The 23,974-nt window shown below is 50.1% G+C and overlaps 2 protein-coding genes across 4 annotated transcripts in view; both read right to left on the bottom strand.

Moving 5' to 3' along the window:
• Dnajb12 (DnaJ heat shock protein family (Hsp40) member B12) overlaps positions 1 to 9,365 on the bottom strand; it is a 19,313-nt gene extending 9,948 nt beyond the window's left edge. The window contains exon 1 of one of the 3 annotated variants that reach the window (XM_028776875.1): positions 9,152 to 9,365. In XM_028776875.1, coding sequence (XP_028632708.1) covers positions 9,152 to 9,284 — 133 coding nt within the window. In that variant the 5' untranslated portion in view covers positions 9,285 to 9,365. The remainder of the gene's footprint in view (positions 1 to 9,151) is intronic. The other 2 variants (XM_028776873.1, XM_028776874.1) reach the window with 2 other exon arrangements.
• A 13,350-nt stretch (positions 9,366 to 22,715) lies between these two features.
• Positions 22,716 to 23,974, bottom strand: part of Micu1 (mitochondrial calcium uptake 1) — a 156,510-nt gene continuing 155,251 nt past the window's right edge. The window contains exon 12 of the mRNA XM_028776770.1: positions 22,716 to 23,645. Within this exon, the coding sequence (XP_028632603.1) occupies positions 23,488 to 23,645 (158 nt within the window). The 3' untranslated portion in view covers positions 22,716 to 23,487. The remainder of the gene's footprint in view (positions 23,646 to 23,974) is intronic.

Raw genomic sequence — 23,974 nt, 5'->3', positions numbered from 1 at the left:
GAGAGAGAGAGAGAGAGAGAGAGAGAAGAAGAAGAAGAAGAAGAAGAAGAAGAAGAAGAAGAAGAAGAAGAAGAAGAAGAAGAAGAAGGAGGAGAGGAGGGGAGCGAGAGCACACATAGCTGAGCATGGTGGCACGTCTTTAATCCCAGTACTCTGAGTTCCAGGTCAGCTAGGGATACACAGTACGACCCCACCAAATGCATGCACGCACGCACGCACGCACGCACCCACCCGTTTGACAAACGAACCCAGCAGCTTATGATCTAGAATTCAGTTACTTTTACTTTTGTTGTTGTTGTTTTTAAACAGGATCTTGCTATGCAGCCCAGGCTGGTCTCAAATTCACCATCCTCCTGCCTTGGTATTTTTTCATTGTGCTTGTTTGCTTGACTAGGGTCCTTGTTGTCTTATAAACCTCTATTGAGCTCAACTCTCTGGAATTCACTCAGCCTCACACCACCTAGAACTCAGGCCTCATGGCTACTGCCTGCTGTCTTCTGCTTTTATGCTGGTTATTTAGAATACTTTAATATTAAATGAATATTTTTATTAGTGCAAATAATACTAAGTCAAAGTTAATGTTAATTTTAACATTCCCTAGTTTAAATATTTGTTCTTCACACAGTACATCAGGATTATAAACTGTTTAGTGTTCCTAGCTTAGATTTCATAGTGCCATCTCCGTTTAGTGGTGAACACAGCAGTTTTTTTCTCACTGTAGTAAAGCTCACAGAGGCCGTCGTGGGGTGCCTTCCCCGGTCTCTCCACACAGCTCACAGAGGCTGACGTGGGGTGCCTTCCCTGGTCTCTCCACACAGCTCACAGAGGCCGACGTGGAGTGCCTTCCCTGGTCTCTCCACACAGCTCAGAGGCCGACATGGGGTGCCTTTCCCGCCTCTCTACACTAGTTTTGAGGCGGAGTTCCTTGCTTAACCCGGGGCTTGCTGACTTAGCTAACACCTTCCCCATCATCCTCCTGTCTCCACTCCCGTGTTTGTGTATAACCAGCTTGCACTTTGCTGGCTGCTGGGGAGTCTGAATCCAGGTCCTCACTGTTTACATGTGTAGTAAACAGGCTGGCCTGGAACTCGTGATCCTGCCTCCATCTCCTTGAGCAGGCTGTACTGGCGTACCCCACTTCAAGTGACCAGCACTGCACAGACTTTTAGCAGTCACCCCCAGTTTCCAATATTTTTTTAATGATTTATTTATTTATTTTATGCATATGAGTACACCAGCACTGCGTTCCTCAGACACACCAGAAGAGGGCATCAGATCCCATTACAGGTGGTTGTGAGCCACCATGTGGTTGCTGGGAATTGAACTCAGGACCTCTGGAAGAGCAGTCGGTGCTCTTAATCGCTGAGCCATCTCTCCAGCCCCCAGCTTCTAATCCTAATGCTTTAAATGTATAATTCTGGGGAATAGGCAATTTTATGTTTTGGACATTTTTGAGTCAGAGTCTCAAGTAGCCTAGGCTAGTCTTGTACTCCCTATAAAACTAAGGTTAACCTTGAACATCCTGATCTCCCTGCTTCTGCCTAGCACAAGCTACCTCACGTGGATCCATCTTAAATTAATTTTATTTCCGCCTCTCTGGGAACCGGCACGGGCCTCACTCAGACTGAGCCCCGGTCTACCAAAGAACAACATCCCAGCCCAGTCTCCGGATTCTGCTTTTTTTTTTATTCTACTTTTTTTAAAATGTGTATTGGTGCTTTGCCTGTACGAATGTCTATGCACCACATAAATGCCTGGAGTCCAGAGAGGACAGAAGAGGGATCAGAACCCCTGAAACTGGAGCTGCAAATTGTTGTGAGCCATGTGGTGCTGGAGATCAAACAGGCTGCTGTGGAAGAGCAGCCAGGGCTCTTAACTGCTGGCCTGTTCTCCAGTCTGACCCTTCGAATTCCACACACATCCTCTGCTGGGTACACAGAGGGCACGGTCCTCTGTGGTGGGCCGTTAGCAGCCTGTCTGATTCAGTGGGACTGGTTGGAAGGCCAATTCCTGGAGCCCTTGCTTAGCAGTGCTGAAGAATGGGGGAAGTACGTCTGTCCCAGAAGACCCGCAAAGATCCCTGGGTGCTCATTTCTACTGCTGGGTTTTCCTTTATGGGACTGGGGATTGAACATGGGACCTTAATCATGCAAGGCCAGTGCTCTACCATGGAGCTATTTCCCCAGCCCTACTGGTACATTTAATTTATTTAGACAGGGCTAAAGTAGGCCAGGCTAGCCTTTAAATTCTCCACAGAGTTGATAAACGTCCTGCTTTCACTTCTGAGGTATCGGGATCACCGGTGTGTGCCAGCAAGCCCTGATTATTATTGCTTATACATAGTTATTTGATTTCACTTGTATAGGCATTCTGTCTGCACATATGTCTGTGCACCATGTACAGTCTGGTGCCCACAGATCCCCTGAGACTGGAGTTACAGACAGCTAGCTGTGAGCCTCCATATGGGTGCTGGGAATTGAACCTGGGTTCTCTGCAAGAGCAGCCGGTGTCCTTAACAATTGCTGAGACATCTCTCCAGCCCTACTGCTATACTTTAAACTAGCTGGCCATACTGAATGATCTACTTCATTGGATCTGTATGAGATACTTGCTGACACCCTAAAACAGGATCGTGATGGTTCAGATGCAAGCGGCTGGCTCCTGTTGACTCAGCATTCGCAAACCCTAGCAAACTACCGTGTCCTGGCTGGCAAACTCCAAAGCCATTGACAGACCCTTGGGAAAACATGTTACCCAGATCCTTGTTGGGACCCAGGAGACCTGTGGGCCAAGGAAAGATGGTGCCACCACTCAGACTAGATCCTGCTTCCTTCTCAAGAGTCACAGCAGTGCACCAAGTACCAGACACCTTCTGCAACCACATACATGGGTCACACATACCCAGGGGTTGCTGAGAGTTGAGCACTGGGTTCTCGTGGACCACAGCACTCCGTCCATGGCTGTCTCAGTGCAGAAAACTCCTCAGACTGGGCAATTCAAATAGAGGAGCTGATTGCAGGGTTTGTTGCACATGGGGAGTGAGGCTCTTACCGAGGAAGGAGTACCTGGAGAAGCAGTAGTAGTTGGGCATAGTACTGCACAGCTGTAATCCTAACACCCTTCACCCCTTCGGGGTGTTTGAGACAGGGTTTCTCTTTGTAGCCCTGACTGTCCTGGAACTCAGAGATCTGCCTGTTTCTCCCTCCCAAAGGTGACAGGAGGATTTTGAATTGGAGGCCAGCCTATGTTATAGAGAGTTGGACCACAGGATAGAATGCTATCTCAAACAAAGAAGATTAGTAGCAATCATCTTTTCTCTTGTTTGGAGGCTGTGTCTTGCTACGTAGTCAAGGCTGGCCCCTGAATTATGATTCTCCCAAGTGCTGAGATGACTTGTAATAGCCATTTCTGTTACTGGAGTGTTCAACGTGTGTAGGGAAGGCGATGCCACAATGCCCTGTAGAAATGAGCTCACTCAGCCATCAGGACAGCCTCTGATGGGAAGGTGCTGAGGCAGCACTGCCCTGGCAGAGGCGCACAGGTCCCCAGATCCTGTCTGCCACTTCCTAGCATGGTAGCATGACCCTGGCTGATCTATGCCACCTGCTGGCCCCTCAGTTTCCTCACCGATGGTATGGGATGAACTCAGATAACATGTGCACGTGGTCTGGAGAATGGCAAGGCATCAGGTTCTAAATATCACAACCCAGGTGGCCAACTGGCCAGAGCAGCAGCTGGCTGGGGTGCCTAGCGTGGCCTAGGCTAAGGAGGAGGAAGCTAGATCTCTACCATGAGACACCAGGCAGCAGTGGAGGCAGAGGAAGAAACCAACAGACAAGAGGGGGCTGGTCCTGACAGCAGAGGAAGGAGCTGGTCCCTGAGGTTTTGAACCAAGTTGCCTGTTTTGATCTCTTCACAAGTTGTCTCTGGTCCAGGCCCAGCCTGCTGTGATGTCCCAAGAGCAACAATACTAGTGACCCAATCAACACAGCTGCACCGGTCAGGTGGCAGAGGCCTGCACACGTCCACCTCAGCACAGAGTCTGGAAGCTTTTCAGGCAGCCCCACTGGTCAGTCACATTTCCCTATACTGCAGAACCAAAAGGAGAGTGGATTCTCCCAACTCAGCACCACCCAGAAGGTTCCAGACTGAGCTGAAAATGGAAGATTTCTGGCTGCTGACAAGCAGGTCTTCCCACTGGTCTGGATGCCCTCAACAGGCCTGTAGCATGTGACAGTCTCATGAAGAGGCATGAAGAAGACTGCTCAGGTCTAAGGGCTTGAGGTCAGCCTGGGCACCACAGTGAGATGCTGTCGTTCCAACAGCAATTTATTTAAAGGAAAAGGGCCTGGAGTGGTGGCGCACACCTTCAACCCTAGTGCTTGGGAGGCAGATGCAGGTGGATGTTTGGATGTTTGTGAGCTTCAGTACAGCCAGGGCTACACAGGAAGTTCTAGGCCAGCCAGGGCTACACACAGAGTCCCTGTCTCAAAAACAAAAATGAAAAGGTAGGACTCAGTAAAAGAAGGTCATAGGGCAACTGAGACTGACAGCTGCCAAGACCTGCCCTTCCCCACGCCAGTGTGGAGCCAGGCCCCGACTTGCTCAGACTCAGCCAAGGGCACTTGCTAGCAGGTTCGTATCAGATAAATTAACCTAGCTTCTCTGGGCACTTCTGTCCTCAGGGCGGTGAGAGGTGAGAGGTGTGTAGCGGCTGATTTGTTCCTAGGCCTCTGGCGCTCAAAGGGAGTCAAGATCAGAATGAGGAAAGAGCCCAGGGCAGAGTCAGACAAGACTGGGGTTGACGGCATCTGGCAGTGTGCCCTTGCAGCCATCCCTAATTCCTCAGTGCAACCTCGACCCCTACCCCTGGCTGCTTGGAGGAGCAAGTAAGATTCAATACACACAGAGAAGGGAAGGGCCGAGGATCACAAAGGAGGATGGACATAGCGGACAACTCCGCACTGCTCCTTGCTGGTACTCGGATCCTCTCTCCCACTGACGCTGAAGGGCCAAATCCCCTGGTAACTAAGCTTCCGTCCTCTCCATGGCCTTGTCAGGATGGCTTGACTCTGCCCAGACTCCGCAGCAAGCCACTTTACAGAAGCTTGGGTAACATGAGCTGCAGGCACCTCAGCCAGCCACCTCTGTCTTTTTGAGGGAAACTGAGGCCTAATTGTATTCTCAAGGACTACCTGCAAAATCTGCTATCTTCTATTTTCTTGGAGACGGATTCTCCCTATGCAGTCTAAACTGACCTGGGATGTTTCCTTTGTTTCCTTTGTTTCCTGTCTGCCCTCCAAGTGCTGTGACTATAGATGTGGGCCACCATGTCCCCACCATGCCCACCATGTCCCCACTGTGCCCAGTCTTTTCAACCCCTTCACTAAGTATCAGGCGAAGTCAGTGACCATCAGGTCAAGAGATGCTGGACAGAACATCTCAAAAAAAAGTCGGACATGGTGGTGTATGCCTTTAATCCCAGCATTTAGGAGGAGGAAGCAGCCAGGCAGGCCTCTTTGATTTCAGCTCAGTACGGTCTACAAAGTGATTCCAGGCCAGCCTTGGCTACAGAATGAGCTTTTTAAAAAAAGAAATTCCTAGAAAAAGATATTCATGGTATCGCTTCTACTGTGGCCTCCCCGAGCCGTGTTCCTGTCCCATCATGAAGTTGCCCAGTGGTGATGTCCCCCTGCCCTGCTCCTACAGCAGGGCTTTCAAGGCCCCTGCTCTCTTTTCCATGGAGAAAGCTGACATGGGAGTCTTCAGCTCCTGTCTGAGCCCCTTCCTTGATCCCTCCTTTACCTCTCGAAGACCAAGCTTCTATGCTGGCTCTCCATCCTCTCCCTCTAGTCTCTGACTTGTCCCTTCCCCACTGGGCCTCTGCAGGCCCTGCATCTCCAGGTCTACAGCCTCTGTCTTCCCCCAGGACTCCTCTCCTGGCTCAGGACAGGTGTGCTGTGTGGCTGTCCACAACAGCTTCTCCATGTTCCCCGCTTTCCCAAAATGACCTCAGCTACACCTGTTCTCAGAGTGTCAACAAGCTAGTGACAGTAGCCGTTCATCTGGAATCTGGTGCTTTTTCCTGGACTCTAGGCTGGTGGCTCTCGGGAACATCTCACTGGCCCTCCCCATGCTGTCGGTCCAGCTCTTCCATCTAGTTTCTCAGCTTGGGCCTCTTCGGGCTATCACATCATCACTTCACGATGGCTCTTAAACTCTGCAGCCCCCTTGGGCCATCACGTCCTAACCTGCTGGGCCATCATTCCTCTCATCAACCTTTCTAGGAGTCCCCCCTCCCCTTTTCTGGCTCACTTATTATTTTTTTGGAGACAAGAGTGTCACTAAGATATAGTCCAGGCTGGCCTCAAACAATCTACTGCCTCAGCTCCTCACTGCTGGGATTACAGGCATGCACCATCATATCTGGCCTCACGCTGCTTTTTGTTTGTTTGTTTTTAAGAAAATTATCCCTTCCCCCTTTTTGTCTCTTCTAGCCCAAGCTAACTTCAAACTCAAACTGGCTGTACAGCCTGTGCTAGCTTCATTATGCCTGGTATTCTACCTTCCAAGTGAACTTGGCAGGTCCGACAGACCTCAGCAGGCTCTTCCAATTTCCTCTATGCAGGACAAGTGAAACTATCTTGTCTGGCAGGAAAGGAGCTCTATGGTCTGGCCCCCACTTGACTTTCTAATTTGAATCTTCTAGATAAATTCCTATGACACTTGCCTCTGAAGCTCCCTCTACACAATCCCTGTCCAAACCTATTCATGCTCCGGTCTCACCTTTCCTGTCCCTTCCAACAGTGATGTTTGACTGTTGCCTCATCTCTTACAGCCTGAAGCCGTTCCCGCTGTGTGACAACATTTATTTGTGTGCCCTCATTACAGTACTCCCAACAGCTTACAACGTGACAGTCAGGAGCTTATTCTCCACACGTCCCCATCCCTCAACGCTGAACCCATAGGTGGCAGGGACTGGGCCACCCTTAAAGACCTCAGCACCTCAACTGTGCTCGCTCGATCTTTCTTTTTTTCTGTTAACTCACTGCTATCACCCACCTCGCAGCCTTTCTCTCTGTTAAGTCTGCTTCCTTGCACGTCTTGCCAATCCTGCTGTGCCACTTGGCATCAAGCAGTGAACTTTGCAGGCAAAACCAAATAGATTCAACATCAGATACTTTAAAAACAAAACAAAACAAGGTCTTACTATGTAGCCTAGATGACCTCAGACTTGAGGCAATCCTCCTGCAGCATCTCCTGAGGTCAGGAATCACAGGCATGGACCACCGCACCTGCAACCATCTGCTGTACTGAAAGAACTATCTAAACATTCAGTACAGACAGCCACCTAAGCTGTCCCGGGCCTAAACTCACCTTAGATCCTTGTCAGTTTAGGCAAGGTTGCTGTTAGGCTTATGTTCGTGAGGTATATGTTTTGTCCTTCAAAGACATAACAAATATCCAAAAGGTGGGCCTCTGAGATGGCCTAGCCAGTGAAGGGACTTACTGCCAAGCCTGGCTACCCGAGTTTGATCCTGGGATCCATAAGATGGAAAGACGGAACAGACTCCAACAAGTTATCCGCTCATGAGCGTGAAAACACAAACACACACACACACACACACACACACGCGCAGAGTGAGCCCTGAAGGACACCCTGTCTAGATTCCTGAACTAGCCCAGGTGGCTTCTGCCATACCCTACAGGCTCCTAATGCATCAGCTTTCTTAACAGCTCCTCGGCTCCCAGAAGTAATCAGAATTCTGACAGTCTCCACCCGACTAGTGCTATCCATGTATAAAGAGGGAGACATCCCATAGGGGAGCACCTTGAACACACTACCAGAGCAGTTACCAGAGCAGATCAAAACTCTCTCCTAGAGGAGGCAAAGAGGCCAAAGATCAACCTGCTGAGCCAGGAGGGAGGAAAGTTCAGGAATCCAGCCGCCTCTTCCGCCAGCACTGTAAACGTGGGCAGGGAAGGTGAGGGGGTGGCTGCTGCTGCTTCATTTCATTTTAATAAACACGTATGGCGTCTCAGGGCTTTCCACTTTCTAGCTGTGTCACATCCTAAGATGCTTATCGCTGAGTTATTTCCTCATCTAGAGAAGATATAAGGGTGGTGCTCTGTATTCCCGATTGTACAGGATCGGGTGGCAAACCATACGAGAAAGAACTTTCTACCCAGAAAAGCACTATGGGTATTCTTGTTTATATACATTTATCTGCTCCAACTTCCTAAACTTCCAGATGGGGAAACCCAAGTTCACGATGAGACGAGACGTGGGCCTCTTAATTCTGAAAGCCTGCTACATGTCAGAGAGTTTACTAACTCCACACAAACAAATCCTGTGTCTTTCTCCTTTCCAGCTGGTATTAAAATTTTCTTTGGGCACTTAGGTTACAAACGCAAGGCGGGGCGTTGGGGGGAGCTACCAGGTCAAGTGAGACCATGGGTAGCAGTGACAAGATCACCATTACCTCCCTGGTTTGGGAGGTCTCAACCTAGGCTACTCAGCTACCTGGTACTCAGCAGTCGTAGCACCGCCACCGGGGCCTGCTGAGGACGAAGGTGGGATGGGGTGACTGTGACTGGGATCTTCAACAATCCATCCACTCCGAAACACCGCTTTCAAGAGACTGAAGGAAGGACTGCGAATTGGAATGACTTATTTCGCTAAGGGTTCTCTGATTCGAGCGAATGAATTGCTTCCCTCTCTAGAACCCATTCTCCCTTAGAATAGTTATGTTTATTTTCCTGAACTATAATATTTCCCAGGCCGGCCACTGGCCCTGGGCCACCGAACAGCCCTCTGGGAAAAGTAGTTCGCTTTCGCTCCCACATGAGTCTTCTTCACCGGGTCTCCCAGCGCGTCTCCTTCCTAGAAACCTCACATTCCAGAGGCTTCCATAAGCACTGGAAAGCGTTTGGGAGCCAGGCCCTCGGGGAGTATGCAGGGGGCCAGCATCCCAGAGACGCCCGCACCGCGGGACTACGAATCCCAGCAGCATCCGCGCGCACCAGTGCGCAGGCGTAGCCGCGCCTCGCCACCCCTCCCCCCTCCGCCAACTGCTCCCGTCGGTCCGTTCCCGTATTCCCCCGATCCATGCTAATGCCCCCTTCGGTCCCTGCGGCGCCTCCCACTCACCGGTGACTCGTGGCGTCGGGTACAGCCGCTGCGCCTTCTCCAGGAAGCGCAGCGCCCGCTCGGGCTGGTTGCTTTGGATGGCCTTGAGGGCGATGCTGATACAGCGCTCGGCTTCATCCTTGTTGGATTCCATGGCGGAACCCGAGCGCGGAACCAGGGAGGGGGAGGCCGGGCGAGCGAAGGGCTGCGCCAGCCGCCGGCGCGTCGCGGGGCAGGCCGGCGCGGAAGGATGACATAACCCTCCGCCCCTCCTTCCCGGGATTTGAGTGAGGGTTGAACCCGGGCGGAAGCCCTACCGTATGTCTCCTAAGAAAGGGGCGTTAGCTTCGGCGGCGTTAGAACGCGCGGGTGCTCTAGAGCGCAAATTGCTGAAGTTGAGTGTGCGCGCACGTTCCTGGTGGTAGCCTTTGCGTTCCAGTCCGACTGTACAGATGTTTAGCGAATACCCGCCGTTTGTTAGACGCTGCTGTCTGATGTGGCGGTGGTGTTAAAACAAAATCCCATCCTCACAGAGCTTTTGTGGGTGGGGAGAAGTCCAGTAAACAAACATTCAGATAGTGACAAAGTCAAGGCAAATATCGAAACGTTAGAGGGGTGGAGAGAAGGGTTACCGTTTAAGACAGTGTAATATAATATATTAGAAGCTCATTTTTCAGGCCAGGCATCTGAATTCTATTTTTTGTTTTTGTTTTTCGAGACAGGGTTTCTCTGTGTAGCCCTGGCTGTCCTGGAACTCACTCTGTAGACCAGGCTGGCCTCGAACTCAGAAATCCGCCTGCCTCTGCCTCCCAAGTGCTGGGATTAAAGGCGTGTGCCACCACCGCCCGGCAGGCATCTGAATTCTAAAGAAAGGAACATGTGATTGGAGGAAGGGTGGTTCAACTGGAGGAAACAACAAATGTAAAAGCTCCGAATGGGGATTTTCGTTGCGGGTTATTGCGGGGATTAAGGAGGAGTTTACAGGACTCACTGCAGAGTCGGGCTAGTCAGGATGCAGCTCTCACTTCAGTGACAGCAACTGAGTGAAGGCTGCCAATGACTTCCACTCGGCCAAATCTACTGGCTGTTTCTTAGCCCTTGCTTTATGGTTTTTCACAAGAAACTACATCAATAAGCCCAATGAAAGTTAAAGGGTGCAGTGCAGTAGTGGCATACGCCTTTAATCCCAGCCCTTGGGAGGGAGAGGAACTCTGTGAGTTCGAGGCAAGCCTGATCTAAAAAGTGAGTCGCAGGACAACTAGGGCTACAAAGAGAAACTGTCTCGAAAATCAAACACAAACGAAGGTTAAAGAGCAGCTGTTATAATCAGGTGCGACTCTGAATATATATTCATCGAGCTGCAGATACACATACACACATAGATATAGCATAAATATATAACAAATACATAAACACACACACACACACACGCACGCACGCACAACTAGAAAAGGATCATCTGAGTGAGATAACCCACAAAAACTCAGAAAAACAAACATGGTATCTCACTTAGAAGTGGGTACTAGCCATAGAGTACAGGATAACCATCCTACAATCCACAGATCCAAAGAAGCTAAGTAACAAAAAGGGCCCAGGGGAGGGAGGATGTTTGAATCTCACCGAGAGGAAGAAATTAAATAGTCACAGGGGAGGAGAAGTGAGGGTGGAGCAGGGTGAGAAAGCAGGTGGGGAGGGGGAGGGGAGGGATCAGGTGTGGGGAGGACTGCCGAGTAGTCTTAGCTGGATTGGAACTCCCTCTGTGAACCAGGTTACCCTCAAACTTGCCGGGCTCCTCTTGTTCTGCCTTAGACATCTGGCTAAAGTCTGGATATATTTTGAAAACTTTTTTTTACTTTTTTGCTGCTGCTGTGGATGGATGTTCGGTGTGAGAGAAACGGAGGACTTCTGGCCAATTACAACATTCTTGGCCTGAATATCTAGACAGAATTTCTTTGTACTTGGACTGGAGACACAGGGGGAAGGCTGTGAAAGGAGCAGTTTGTTGAGGAATATTAGATGTTCAGTTTAGCAGGATGTATCGCCGATGGGAATGGCAGTTAGGAGACTGCAAGCATATAGTGTAGGGAAGCTGGAGGGGTGGCGCTCGGTGGAGACCATGCTTAGAAGATGTAAGACCCTGGCTTTAATTCCCCAGCAGTCCCCCTCCCCACCAAGACAAAATAACAAACAGACAAAACAAGAAGCTTGACCTAACTGTGAAAATTATTAAGGGATGTGAATTTTTCTTAAAATGTACGAATGCTGTGTCTGCATGTACACCTGCATGTCAGAAGAGGGCATTGGTTCCCTTTATAGAAGGTCTTGTACTGTGTAGTTGCTGGATATTGAACTCTGGAAGAATAGCCAGTGCTCTTAACTGCTGAGCCATCTCTCCAGCGTCGAATGCTTTTAAAGCAAACTATGGGATTAGATACACCAGGGTGTGAGTGCGGAGTGGAGGGGAATTGGATTGCAGGGCCCTCCATTACCCAGAGGGTTGGAGGGAGGGGAGACTCTAGGAGAGGAGAGTGTACTCAAGTGTGGTGTGAGGTGAGAAAATGAGTTACTCACGGGCCAAGTGAAGTGGATGTTTCTAATGGAGGAAGGTTTCAAAGGGTGAAATTTTATGTTGAGGCCAAACAACATAAGGACTGAGAAATGACGGTGGTATGAACCGCTGTGCTCGCCCTGATGCAGTCATTTCGAGTGTGTTCCCGAGGCGCTCTGTGTGCTCTTAACATGGGGTAGTCTATAGCGTTTTCTTTTTTAAAAGGGCATTTAGACTAAATTGTCTTTTTTTCTATTTTTAAAAAATTATTTATTTTTATTTTATGGACGTTGATGTTTTGCCTGCATGTATGTCTGAATGAGGGTGTCAGATCCCCTGGAACAGGAGTTATGGGTAGTTGTGAGCTGCCATGTGGGTGCTGGGAATTGAACCCGAGTCCTCTGGAACAGCAGCCAGTACTCCTAACCGCTGAGCCATCTCTTCAGTCCATTACTGCATTTTCTAATAGAAATTATTTAATTGGCTTAGAAATTTTGATGATGCAAATAAAAGAGGAAACAGATATAAGATGTGAGATCTGGGGACACAGGGACACTTGGCCACGGACAGACACATGGACACAATATTTTTGGGAGAGGCAGCCTAGCAGGTGTGGAGGGAGAGGCATTAGGAACCTTCTCTTTCGTTATTTTCTCAGCTCTCTGAGGAGCAAGGCTGTGTCCTCTTTCACAAGACAGCCCTACCTTTGAATAGATTAGTGGGTTCCTAATGTGTTAATGGTTAAATCAGGGACAGAGGGGTTCAAACAGCCTTTCCTGACTTTTGTTGACCTAAGACTATAATGTCTGCCTCCCATCTCCTGCTAAGTGCCTGAGTTCTATTCTCTCATTTCCTGAGTGTCAGAAGTCCCCTCTTCTGCTGACCACAGGTGCTTCAATCTGTGAAAACGGTACTTCATTGGGGTTGGGGTGGGGTTGTCAGTGTGACTGTGTTTTGTGGGTTGTCATTGTTCTGCTACTGCCCGGCAAGCCCTCCCTCTCTTCCTGTCATATAAAATGACAAAGTCATTTAAAATCTTAATCAGTTCTGGCTCCTTGGCAGGTTGGCAGGTATCTTAGATGTTGCTCCATTGCTGTGAAGAAACACCACGACCAAGGCAAGTCTTATAAAGAAAGCACTTAATTGGGGGTTGGCTGAGGGTTTCAGAGGCTCAGTCCGTGATGATCATGCAGGGAGCACGGTGACAGAGAGTCTGATACGGCAGCAGGCAGGCAGGTTGTGTGCTGGGGAAGGAGTTGAGAGCTACATCCTAACCCGTGTGTGTGTGTGTGTGTGTGTGTGTGTGTGTGTGTGTGTGTGTGTGTAGGGGCTGGCATAGGCTTTTGAAACCTCAAAGCCCACCCCCCAGTGCCACACTGCTCCAACAAGGCCACCCCTCCCAAGTCTTCTCATATAGTGCCACTCCCTGATGACTAAGCATTCAAATACAGAGCCTAGGGGGGCCATTTCTTATCAAACCATCACAGCAGGCCCCAATCTGTAAGGACCAGGAGAGGAGGCTGAGTGGTCCCTGTGTGGACCACTTGGTTCTCAGTAGGGAGCCGTTTGCACCTCAGCTTCCCACTCTTCCCTCTGCTGCTGGGTTTGGCTCCCTTCTTCTTCCTCCCTCCCTCCCCCTCTCCATCCCCTTTCTTCTAACCTTAACCCTCCTCCCCTTTTGTGGTGCTGGGAACCAGGGGCATCATGCATAGGGCACAGAGCAGGCAGGTGCTCCTGAGCTAGGCTCCTGCCTCTGTCCTGAACAGAGGCACAGAGATGAACAGAGGTCAGAGGGCTCTCCTAAATGGACCCTGTTGCCACCCTTACTCTCAGCTCTCAGTCCTGTTCCTCAACTCATGCTAACCACTTTGGTTCGTGGTTTTTAGATTTTAAAAAACAAAGCAAAAAGTAAGGCTGACTATGTTGGCTCATAGTTGGTTTTGTTTGTTTGTTTAGTTTTTTGTTTTTTTGAGAAAGAGTTGTTTTGTTTGTTTTCTTTCTTTGTGTAGCCCTGGCTGTTGTTAGACTTGCTCTGTGGACCAGGCCTTGAACTCAAGAGACCTACCTGCCTCTGCCCCCTGAGTGCTGAAATTAAAGGCTGCTGCCACCGCTGCCACCACTTCATACTTGTAATTCTATTTCTTGGGAGGCTGAGGCAGGAGGATTGCTGTGAGTTCCAGGCCAGCCTGACCTACACAGAAAGTTCCAAGGCAGCCTAAACTACAGAGTGAAATCCATGCCAGGGATGAGCTGCAGCCACACCCCTTTCTCCCTCAGTCCCAGGCTGGCCTGAGCTTGCTGGGGTCCTCCTGCTCCAGCTTCCCAAATGCTGAAATTCCAAGCCTGTATACCATGGGTGAGAACGTCATGGTGTTCTGGGAGAAAAATCTGAAAACATTTTTCCCTGAAGCACTCTGGTGGCCTCCTCTGAGTCCTCAGAGGTCACTGCATAAACCTCTCCTGGCTCTGCCACTGGACCAGAACCCACCCTTGTGATAGGCTGCAGTTAGCTGCGTGGCCATCTCCAGCACCACATCTGACTGTCCCTTTATTCTTCCATCCCCCACCATTCCCTCCTGGCATCTGATGCATGTGTCCCCCCCGCCCCCCACCTACCTGCATGTCCTCAGTTACCTTTCCCTGTTTGCTCATTCTTTAGGTCTCGGTGGGAAGCTCACCACTTCTGTGAAGTGACAAATTTAATTTAGTAGTCATGTGTCTGTTCTGGAAGCCAGAGCTTCAGGGATCCTGAGATGCACCATGAAGAAGGGTAGAAGCTGACTTAAGGGACCTAAGCTAGTGGGAGGAAGAAGAGAATGACATGGGATTGAGTTCTCCATTGTGTGCAGGGCTGGAAGGGTTCTCCTCAGGGCCTGACACCTGAGCCTGGGTCTCAAGCTGAGAAAGTGCCCCCTTCCTCCCGGAGCCCTCCATGCTCCAAATTCTATCATTTAGGTGCGGATTCCAAGAGAAGTAACCTCCCCTGCCTTGCATAGTGGTGCTCTCTGCCTGTGAGTCCTCGTACCCTGCTTTCAGCCAAACCAAGACAGACTTTAACCCCACTTCCCCCTGGCCTGGCTCCTGGTTACTGTCTGTGGTTGGCTTGCTCCATTGCTGGGGGCCTGAGGCGGGGCAGACCATCCTGGCAGTGGTGCACGTGAACACTTCACATCATGACATCCAGGAAGGAGCGAGAAGGAAAGATGAATGTACTCTTCACAGACCTGCCCTCAGTGGTCTGCTTTTTCCAAACAAGCTCCACTTCCTGATAGCTCATTCAGGAACTGTCTCCGTTAGGGTTTTACTGCTGTGAACAGACACCATGACCACTGCAAGTTTTGTAAGGATATTTAATTGAGGCTGGCTTACAGGTTCAGAAGTTCAGTGCATCATCATCATCAAGGCAGGAGCATGGCAGCATCCAGGCAGGCATAGTGCAGGAGAAGTTCCAAGTTCTACATCTTCATCTGAAGGTCACTAGGAGAAGACTGGCTTCCAGGCAGCTAGGATGAGGGTCTTAAAGTCTAGGCCCACGGTGACACACCTACTCCAACAAGGCCACACACACTCCAACAAGGCCACACCTCCTAATAGTGCCACTCTCTGGGCCAAGCATATTCAAACCATCACAGGAACTTATCAATAGTGCCACCCATTGATAAGTTATTCACTCGTGATCCTCAGAAACACCACTGGCTGCAGACCAAGTCTGCTAGGAGACAGTATGTACCCAAACGTATCCTTTCATGAAGTTGTGAGGCTCAAAATCTCACTTCAATAGTCTGCCTGAACTACAGTATACATAGGCACACAGGCAGACAAGGTACGGAAGAAGGCTGTGGAAATAGGGGCATAGGTCTGGACTCCCCAACTAGCTGGTGTTCACTTTAACTCTTCCCCACAACAGTGGTTCCTAGGCCTGCTTCAGAGTAGCCGTGTGAGTCAGAGTGGACCTAGCATGTGTGAGACCCTGAGGTCAATCCTTTGAATCACTAAAGAAGAAAAGAAACTGGGTGCTGGTGGTGCACGCCTTTAATCCCAGCACTTGGGAGGCAGAGGCAGGCAGATCTCTGTTAGTTGAGGCTAGCCTGGTCTACAGAGTGAGTTCCAGGATAGCCAGGGCTACATGGAGAAACCTTATCTCAAAAAACAAACCAACAAAAACTCCCAAAACCAAACCAAACCAAACCAAACCAAACCAAACCAAACCAAACCAAACCAAACCCAAACCAAACCCAAACCAAACCAACAAAAAAGAAAAGAAAAGAAAAAAAAAAGAAAAGAAAAAGAAAGCAAACCCAAACATTGCAGGTGATGAATATAATTTACCCCAAAGCACAAATGGATGATAGGTAATTGGATTTTTATTAATACTTTATTTTTGGAGGCTATGAAGTCTAGGCTAGCCTCAAACGCGGTGACCCTCCTGCCTTACTCTCCCAAGATGCTGGGATGGACCATCTCACTTGGAAAATTAGTTCTTTGTAGACTCATGAATATATGTTGATGGCACATCTGAAGCTCCACACTGGCCCACATTCTCTGGATGCTGGAGAGAGACAGGCACATAGACAGTCATCCTTCTACTAGACTTGACTGCTCCCTGGCTGGTCTATTATATCTAATTCTTTAAATTCAAAGTCCTTTGGTCTCAACCTCTGTGATGGTTTGTTATGTGCTCGGCCCAGGGAATGGCACTATTAGAAAGTGTGACCCTGTTGGAGTAGGTGTGTCACTGTGGGCCTGGACTTTAAGACCCTCATCCTAGATGCCTGGAAGTCAGTATTCTGCTAGCAGCCTTCAGATGAAGATGTAGAACTCTCAGCTCCTCCTACACCATGCCTGCCTGGATGCTGCCATGCTCCCACCTTGATGATAATAGACTGAACCTCTGAACCTGTAAGCCAGCCCCAATTAAATGTTGTCCTTTATAAGACTTACATTGGTCACGGTGTCTGTTCACAGCAGTAAAACCCTAACTAAGACAACCTCTATCCCAGCTTCTCTTAGGGGAGATGTAGAGCAGCTGTCAGTGTTTCACAGTTGGAAACTGACCCTGGAAAGTACATGTGTTAATGGGTGAGTGGTCTTGAGGTTGGAAGTGTGTCATTTGGGGGGTGGGCCCTTAAGCCAGGTCTCTATTCTTGACATCTTTTCTGGGTTTTGGAGCCTTGCAATGGCCTACTTACAAGACATTCCCCTCTTGATGTCTTGCAGGCACCTCCACATTCTCTTTTTTAAAGCTTTTTCTTGATTCTTTGTGAGTTTCACGTCATGTACCCAGCCCCACTCATCTCCCTGTCCCCTCATATCTGCCCTCTGCCCTTGCACCCCCCTCAAAAAAACACACACAAACAAGCAAAAAACAAACAAACAAAAAAACCCAACCCATAACAAAGCATAGAAAACATCTTGTTGATCCTGTAGTGTGTCACAGTGTGTCCCACAGTAGACCCCTCTGTCCACACATCCTTACTTGTGAATGTCCATGGCAGTAAGTTGTTGGTCTGGTTCGTGGTCTGTGGATTCTGTGACATCATCAACACTGGACCCTCATCGGGGCTCCTCCCAGTTGTTGCTCTGTGTCATGGAGATCCTGTGGCTCTGGATCAGCAGGACCCGCCCTTTCATGTGCTTCAACAGTTGACAGATGGTGTAGATTCTGGGGTGAGCCAACTCAAAGCCCTGAGTCTGGACCAGGATGGTAGCTGAGCCGGTCAGCCTGCTAGCTATACCTTATCCTAACCACCAGGGCAAGCTTTCCAGCAGCTAGGCCACCAAATGGCTGCCATTGGCAGGACACAGGGTTAGCTTTCTTACTCTCATGCCCAGGGCCCAGTTCAGCCACACCCACGCCTATAGCCAGTTCCACTATACTGCCCAATCAAGGTGTGGGGCCCAGACTCCCAAGTGCTGCAGCCAGTGAGGGGGTGCGTCAGTTCTCCTGCACTCACTCCCTCGGGCAGCGCATCTGTGACCCCTCCACTAGGGCCAGTTCTATGGCGCTGCCCAGGCGAGGCACAGAGCCAGCTCTCTTACTTTCGTGACATTGACTACAGGGTCAGCGCTTCCAACTACCACAGGCAGCAAGGGGAAGGGGAAGATGAGAGAAGATATCACTCCCCTGCCCACTCCACCTCATGGCAGACAAGTAGTGGGGCCAGTTCTATACTCACCCTTGGGGGTCAGCTCAGCCATGCCACTGCCACCATGACCAGATCCACTGTGCTGCCACAGGCAAGGGGCAGGGCCATTTCTTCAGAGTGCTGCATCCAGTGAGGGTCAGGGACAGTTCCTGCACAGCCCCCGGACACCCATGCGGTCCCAGGTGACTGTCTTGACCGGGGACATCACCATATTGGCAATATGAGCCACGGACATTGACACCAACCAAGGCTCAAACTGTTCTGCTTCTCTTCCTCTCCCATCTGTCCATCACACAGTTGAACACTGTAGTGGCTCCTGCTGCAGGCCACGTGTCCATGGCCCACTGTGCTGTGTGGTGGAGGTCGTGTCTGTGGGCATCTTTACCTTCCCACACCGTGTGACATGGCGGTCGGCCGGCAGGTCTCTGGATATCTCCTGAGTTTATTTTTAACCCCCACTGTCATCAGTCCAGCCCAGCCTAGCCCAGCCCAGTCTTGGGATACCTCCTTGCCTCTAACCTCCACTAAAATAATTATGTGCACATTGTGTCTGCATATATGTGTGTACCACATGCATGTCTGGTACCTTCTGAGCTTAAAAGAGGGCTTTGGATCCCCTTGAACTGTAGTTATAGCTTCCCATGTAGTTGCTGGGTACTGAACCCAGATTCTTTTTGAGAACAAATGCTCGTAACTGCTAAGCCACCTCATAGCCCTGCCCTCCATTCTGAAGAACGGCTTCCTTCTGACCCTGACTCTTCTCTCAGCTTTGCAGGGCCATGAAGAGCAGCCACGGCACTGTGCTACCCAACCAGAGGTCTGGTTTCATCCTAAGTGACGGATAACCTAGCCATCCTCCACGGTCCAGGCTTCGTGCTTGACCCTTACCCAGTCACGTGACTCTGTGGCCTCACCTTCCTCTAAACCTGTTCACTTCCTTCTGTCTCTTCAGCCTGATACAAACTTCTAGGGCCGTGGTTCTTAACCTGTGGGTCATGATCATTTGAGGGGGTCAAATGATCCTTTCACAGGGGTTGCCTAGGACCATCTGAAAACACAGATATTTATACTACAGTTCATAACAGTAGCAGATTACAGTTATGAAGTAGCAAGAAAAACGTTACAGTCGGGGATCACATGCTGAGGAACTGAATTAAGGGGTACAGCATTAGGACGCTTGAGAACCACTGTCCTAGGGGGGCTTATGACTCATTGTGGACCCCACTGAAGCCCAGACTTAATGTATCTCAAGAAAACGGACCATTCAGAAATGCAGGGCTGGCCTCTGGAGTGCAGCCCAGTGTGCAGTGCTTGGCTGGTGTGTGCATAAGGTGATGGCTTCTAACTTCAGGACCAAGGGAAGCAACTAGAGTATGGTTTATTAGAGCATCTTCCCACTCAGTGCCCTCAGTGGCTCCTGGTTATTAAGATGGCTGCCCTAACTTCTTACTTACAGGGTCCCACAGTTGCCTTTCTCTCCGACGAGGCCATCTGTGTTCGGCCCTTTTTGTTGTAATTTTTATGGATTAAATTTATTGTGGTTTGGCTCCTTGAATTTCCCCCTTATGTCTATCTGGTAAGATATCTTCTAGGAAACAGTAATTTCACATTTATTGGTACAGAGTTACTCACAGTACTATTTATTTTTTTATTATTTTTTATTTTTGTTTTTTTGAGGAAGGGTCTCTGTATAGCCCGGGCTGTCCTGGAACTCACTCTGTAGACCAGGCTGGCCTCGAACTCAGAAATCCGCCTGCCTCTGCCTCCCAAGTGCTGGGATTAAAGGCATGCGCCACCACCGCCTGGCTCACAGTACTATTTATTATTATTAGTTTTATTTTTTCAAGATAAGTTTCTCTGTGTAGCCTTGGCTATCCTATAACTCACTCTGTAGACCAGGCTAGACTCAAATTCAGAGATCCACCAACTTCTGCCTTCCAAGCAGTGGGATTAAAGGCGTGCGCCACCACATCCCAGCCAACACAATCGTCCCTTTTCCCTCCAGTTCTATTTTTAAGCAGTTGATTACTGGTAATTTTACGCATTTTAAACTTCCTAATACCAGGGCTATAGCTCAGTGGGTAGGGCGCTTGTCTTGTCTAGCATGCATGAAGCCATGGGTTCAGTCCCCAGCACTGTATAAAACATGGTGGTACATGCCTGTAGCCCCAAGTTTATTTACATGTGTGTTACTTTCCCCATGTGCCTTGTTCAGGCGCACATATTCCAGTACATGTACATGGAGGTCAAAGGAGAATTCTGGGTGTCAGCCCCCACCTGCCACCTGTCTCTCTTGTCCATTGTTTGCACATGCTGAGGGGACTGTCCCTTGAGCTTTACAGGGTTCTTCTGTCTGCACCTCCCATCTCCAGGAGAGGCTCATCTGGAATCAGAGTCTCTGATGCTACTGAGTTTTGACGATCCAAGCTCAAACTAGGTTGTCAGGCCTGTGTGGCAAGTGCATTACCCACTAAGACATCCCCCAGTCCTGTGACTTTCTCCCTCCACCTATTGTCTGTTGAGGCAGGTGCATAGAATATTGTCAGCCTGTCTTCTGCAAGAACGGAAGTATTTATCCACCCATCCATCCATCCACTCATTCATTCATTCATTTGAGACAAAGTCTCTTTAAATAGCCCTGGCTGTTCTGGGACTCGCTATGCAGACCACGCTGACCTCAAACTCATAGAAATCTGTCTGCTTCTGCCTCTTGAGTGCTAGGATAAAAGGCGTTTGCCACCATGCCAGGCCTAATAATGGAGACTTAAAAATTTCCCTTTAGTTGTGGCTTTTTTTTTATTTAATGGTGCTAGGAAGCAAACCCAGGAGACCACGCATACTAAGTTCATGCTGTCAGTGAGCTCACTGCCTCCGTATCCGGCACACCCATTAGTATATTCAGTTCTGAGCACTCAAGCATGCTGGCGGTTGAACCCAGGGTCTGAGGCATGTTGACACAAATTCTACCACTCTGCTATACTCCTGATCCCAAATGTCCGTCACATGGGTGGAGTCTGAGTTACCTTTTATGGTTGTTATCGTCATTCCCACTCTTTGCTTTGAGACAGAGTTTCACCATCTAGTCTGGGTTGGCTTTGAACTCAAAGTGATCTTTTCCCAAAGCTGCCCCTCCTCCCCGTCCGTTAGTTCTGGAATTCCAGACGTGCTACCAGCTACCATGCTTCCACAATTGGCTCCTGGTTGTAATTCAGAATTACTCTGTAATCCATGTTAGGAACCCTGGACTCCAGTTTCCAGGATGGACCTGCCCTTTGAATCTGGATTTCTGGCTTCCCCTTGACCCTCCTGCTCCTCCATCTTTGGACCTTCTACTCAACTCACAGGCCCTACTTAAAATGGCAGACAAACCCAAACCCCACTTCCCACTTCTGCCAGAGTGTGCGGGCTCACAGGTAGGCATCAGACAAAGCTGCATCATAGTACTTAGGAATCTATTGCGCCTTCCTGTTTTCCTCTCTAGGGCACATGCTCCTCAAAGACCTTGCTCAGCGCCCCGTCCACAGCAGCTGATCAGCGAAGGTGACATCGAATGGCTCGAAAAACATACATTTACTCACTAACATTCATGTTCTAAAGCTGGAGAGTAACACACCATTTCCCCCTTTCGCCTGCAGCTGGATCCTCTGTCACAGTTCCTTCTGCTATGCCTTCAGGTCACTCAGCCCAGCCCGCAGGCTAGACTCCCTGCACTGAGCAGTTCTGCCAGCAGGTGGCACTGGAAGTCCACAGCTGAGCCAGTCTTGGCCCCTGCCGGACTTTTTTGAGGATTCTCAGACACCACCCTCCCAACCCCCGTGGGCTCGGTCTGTTTGAAGCTTGTACCCTGGAGCCAGCACTAGCCTCCGGGGCTCATGAAGTCCCTTCTTCACTATGTGGCAGTAGCCACTGTCCACGTCTCTCCTTTCCCCTGGAGTACATGCTTCAGCCATGGCTGAAACAAGGTGGGGCACCAGAAGCAATTGAAATGATTTTTTAAACAAAGTCACGGAGCTTTCTTAAGTTGCCCTTACTTAGCAACAGTTTCTAGACTCCTCTTCTCGTCTCCTAGGATCATAGTGAACCTCGGGTTAAGGAAGCCCAGTGGCTCCCCTGAAGAGTTCTTGTGGGGAGAAGTGAACGTCCCACCCAGCCCGTGGATGGACTTCTGGAGAATGGGAACAGGGGAGCGGGTGAGCGGGGATTCTGGGACATATTTAAGAAACGCTTTCACTGCACCGATGCCTTGGGCTTAGAGCAACCAGCACAGCAGAGACTGCACTTAAGACTCCAGGCAGAGTGGAGAAGACAGGACGCCTAAGAGGCAGGAAGCTGCTGTCTCAGCGAAGAGGGAAGCCGGCCTGGAGGGAAGGGAGGCCCTGGAGGAAGTGCCCGCCTCTGCCTTCCCGTGCAGGTGTGGACAGAGGCCCCAGCTCTCCTGCTGACCAATAACCCCTGGCTGTGTTCTGAGTCAGGGTGGAGTGTCACCCCGAGGCAGAACCTGGAGGTTCTGGGGAGCTGAAGCAAAGGCTCATAGGAAGGAACTTTGGTCGTTTAACAGATGAGGGAACAGATGGGACGATGTGTTCAGCACCACCGAGTGGTGGAGCTGAATCCATCACACAACATTGCTTCTCAGAATGCACATCCACCATGCCGGGTGCTCATGGGTCTATGTCAGGGACTGTGTGTTAGTCCCGAGGGAGCGCCACTCCAACGGTGGTGGCACCATGCCACCCAAACGTGCAAGGACCTTCACTTTTTGTCTGCGCCTCAAGTTGCTCGTGATTAGACAGCAGCAGTCTTCGGCTAGAACAGGGTCTACTGAGACCGAGACAAAAACCAGGGCCCAGAGGAAAGGCCTCAAAGGAAGAAAGGACACGGAGCTCTTGGGGGTGTTTCCTGCAAAGTGTTATAATTAAAGTGATATTTTATGAGTGTTTTAGACAGAGGGCAGCTAGGCTCTGAGCTGAGCTGGGCTGGGCTCGGCAGGTCCATAGAGAGGGGACAAGGACACAAGGCACGGGGACTCAGCCATTGCTCTAGAGAAGCAGAGTCCCAGAGGAGGCTCGCAGGGAGCAGGGAGGAGAGCCAAACAGCAGGGAGTCTCTGGAGAGCTGCTCAAAGCAGTTCTCAAAGGAATTCTGCTGGGGGCACAGGGCCTTCCTGGAGCCACTAGTATCTGACACAGACCCTTCCTCTGGCCAGGCTTCCTGCCAGCTCAGGGTGCGAGGGTCTATCATTCATCACAGACTTCCTTTTGCCTGCCAGAGTATCCCCAAACTTGCAGCTTAAAAGCAGCGAGAGGAAGATGGCAGGGAGTGTTCTTGTTAATACAAATCCACGGTCAGAGACTGCAGAGCAGATAGGCACCCAGGGCTGGCAGGAGTTGGGAGGGCTCCCTGCATTTACCCGCAGGGCACTTGTTAAGGGAGCTAAGGTCTCTACTTTGAAGACTTGTTCCTGTTTTTGGACCTTTGATCTGACCGCAGACTCAGAGCCTAGCAGAACACTGACTGGGTCACAGAAGGGTGGAGAGCTAAGTCAGTGGAGCCCAGAGGTCACTCCCAGAGAGATGGGGAAGGAGGGCACTACTCCCAGAAGCAGCAGCAGCACAGAGGGCCACTCCAAGGGTCGCGGGGCGCTAAATGCAGGAGGTGGGGATATTATTTGGGGAGAGCAAAGTCCCAGGCAGTTTCTTGGGCACATTTCCACATAGCCTGCATGAGCCGGGTAAAGCCCATGTCCTTGGGCTTCTCCAGGCCTCTCATCAGCCGCTGCTTCATGATGGAAACGAACTCCTTATTGCTCAGCTCCCCATTGCCTGGAGGAGGAGAAAACAGAGGTGAAAGTGGGGACTCTGGGACACTGAGACAATAGCAGCCCTCACACCCTGTGGGCTCTGCAGCCCAGCACACACTCAGCCACTTCCACCCTGGGCTCAGGATGAGCCACCCCGCTCCTTCCCTGTTTCCAAACACAGCCCATAGACAGGAGCGTAAGTCAGGTCTGTGCTGCAACAGAGATGGAGGAACTTTGTGCATTGGTCCCTGGAATACTCCCAGGTTGCGGAAGAGACATTACAATAGTGGGGCAAAGAGGAGGAGTGTGGAGAGGACGCTGTGTGCAGGGGAGCGGTGTGGAGAGGACGCT

This window comes from Grammomys surdaster, unplaced genomic scaffold (assembly GCF_004785775.1).
Source record: "Grammomys surdaster isolate TR1022 unplaced genomic scaffold, NIH_TR_1.0 273, whole genome shotgun sequence".
In the NCBI taxonomy this organism is placed as follows: Eukaryota; Metazoa; Chordata; class Mammalia; order Rodentia; family Muridae; genus Grammomys; species Grammomys surdaster.
This window is presented reverse-complemented; position numbering and strand designations above follow the sequence as displayed.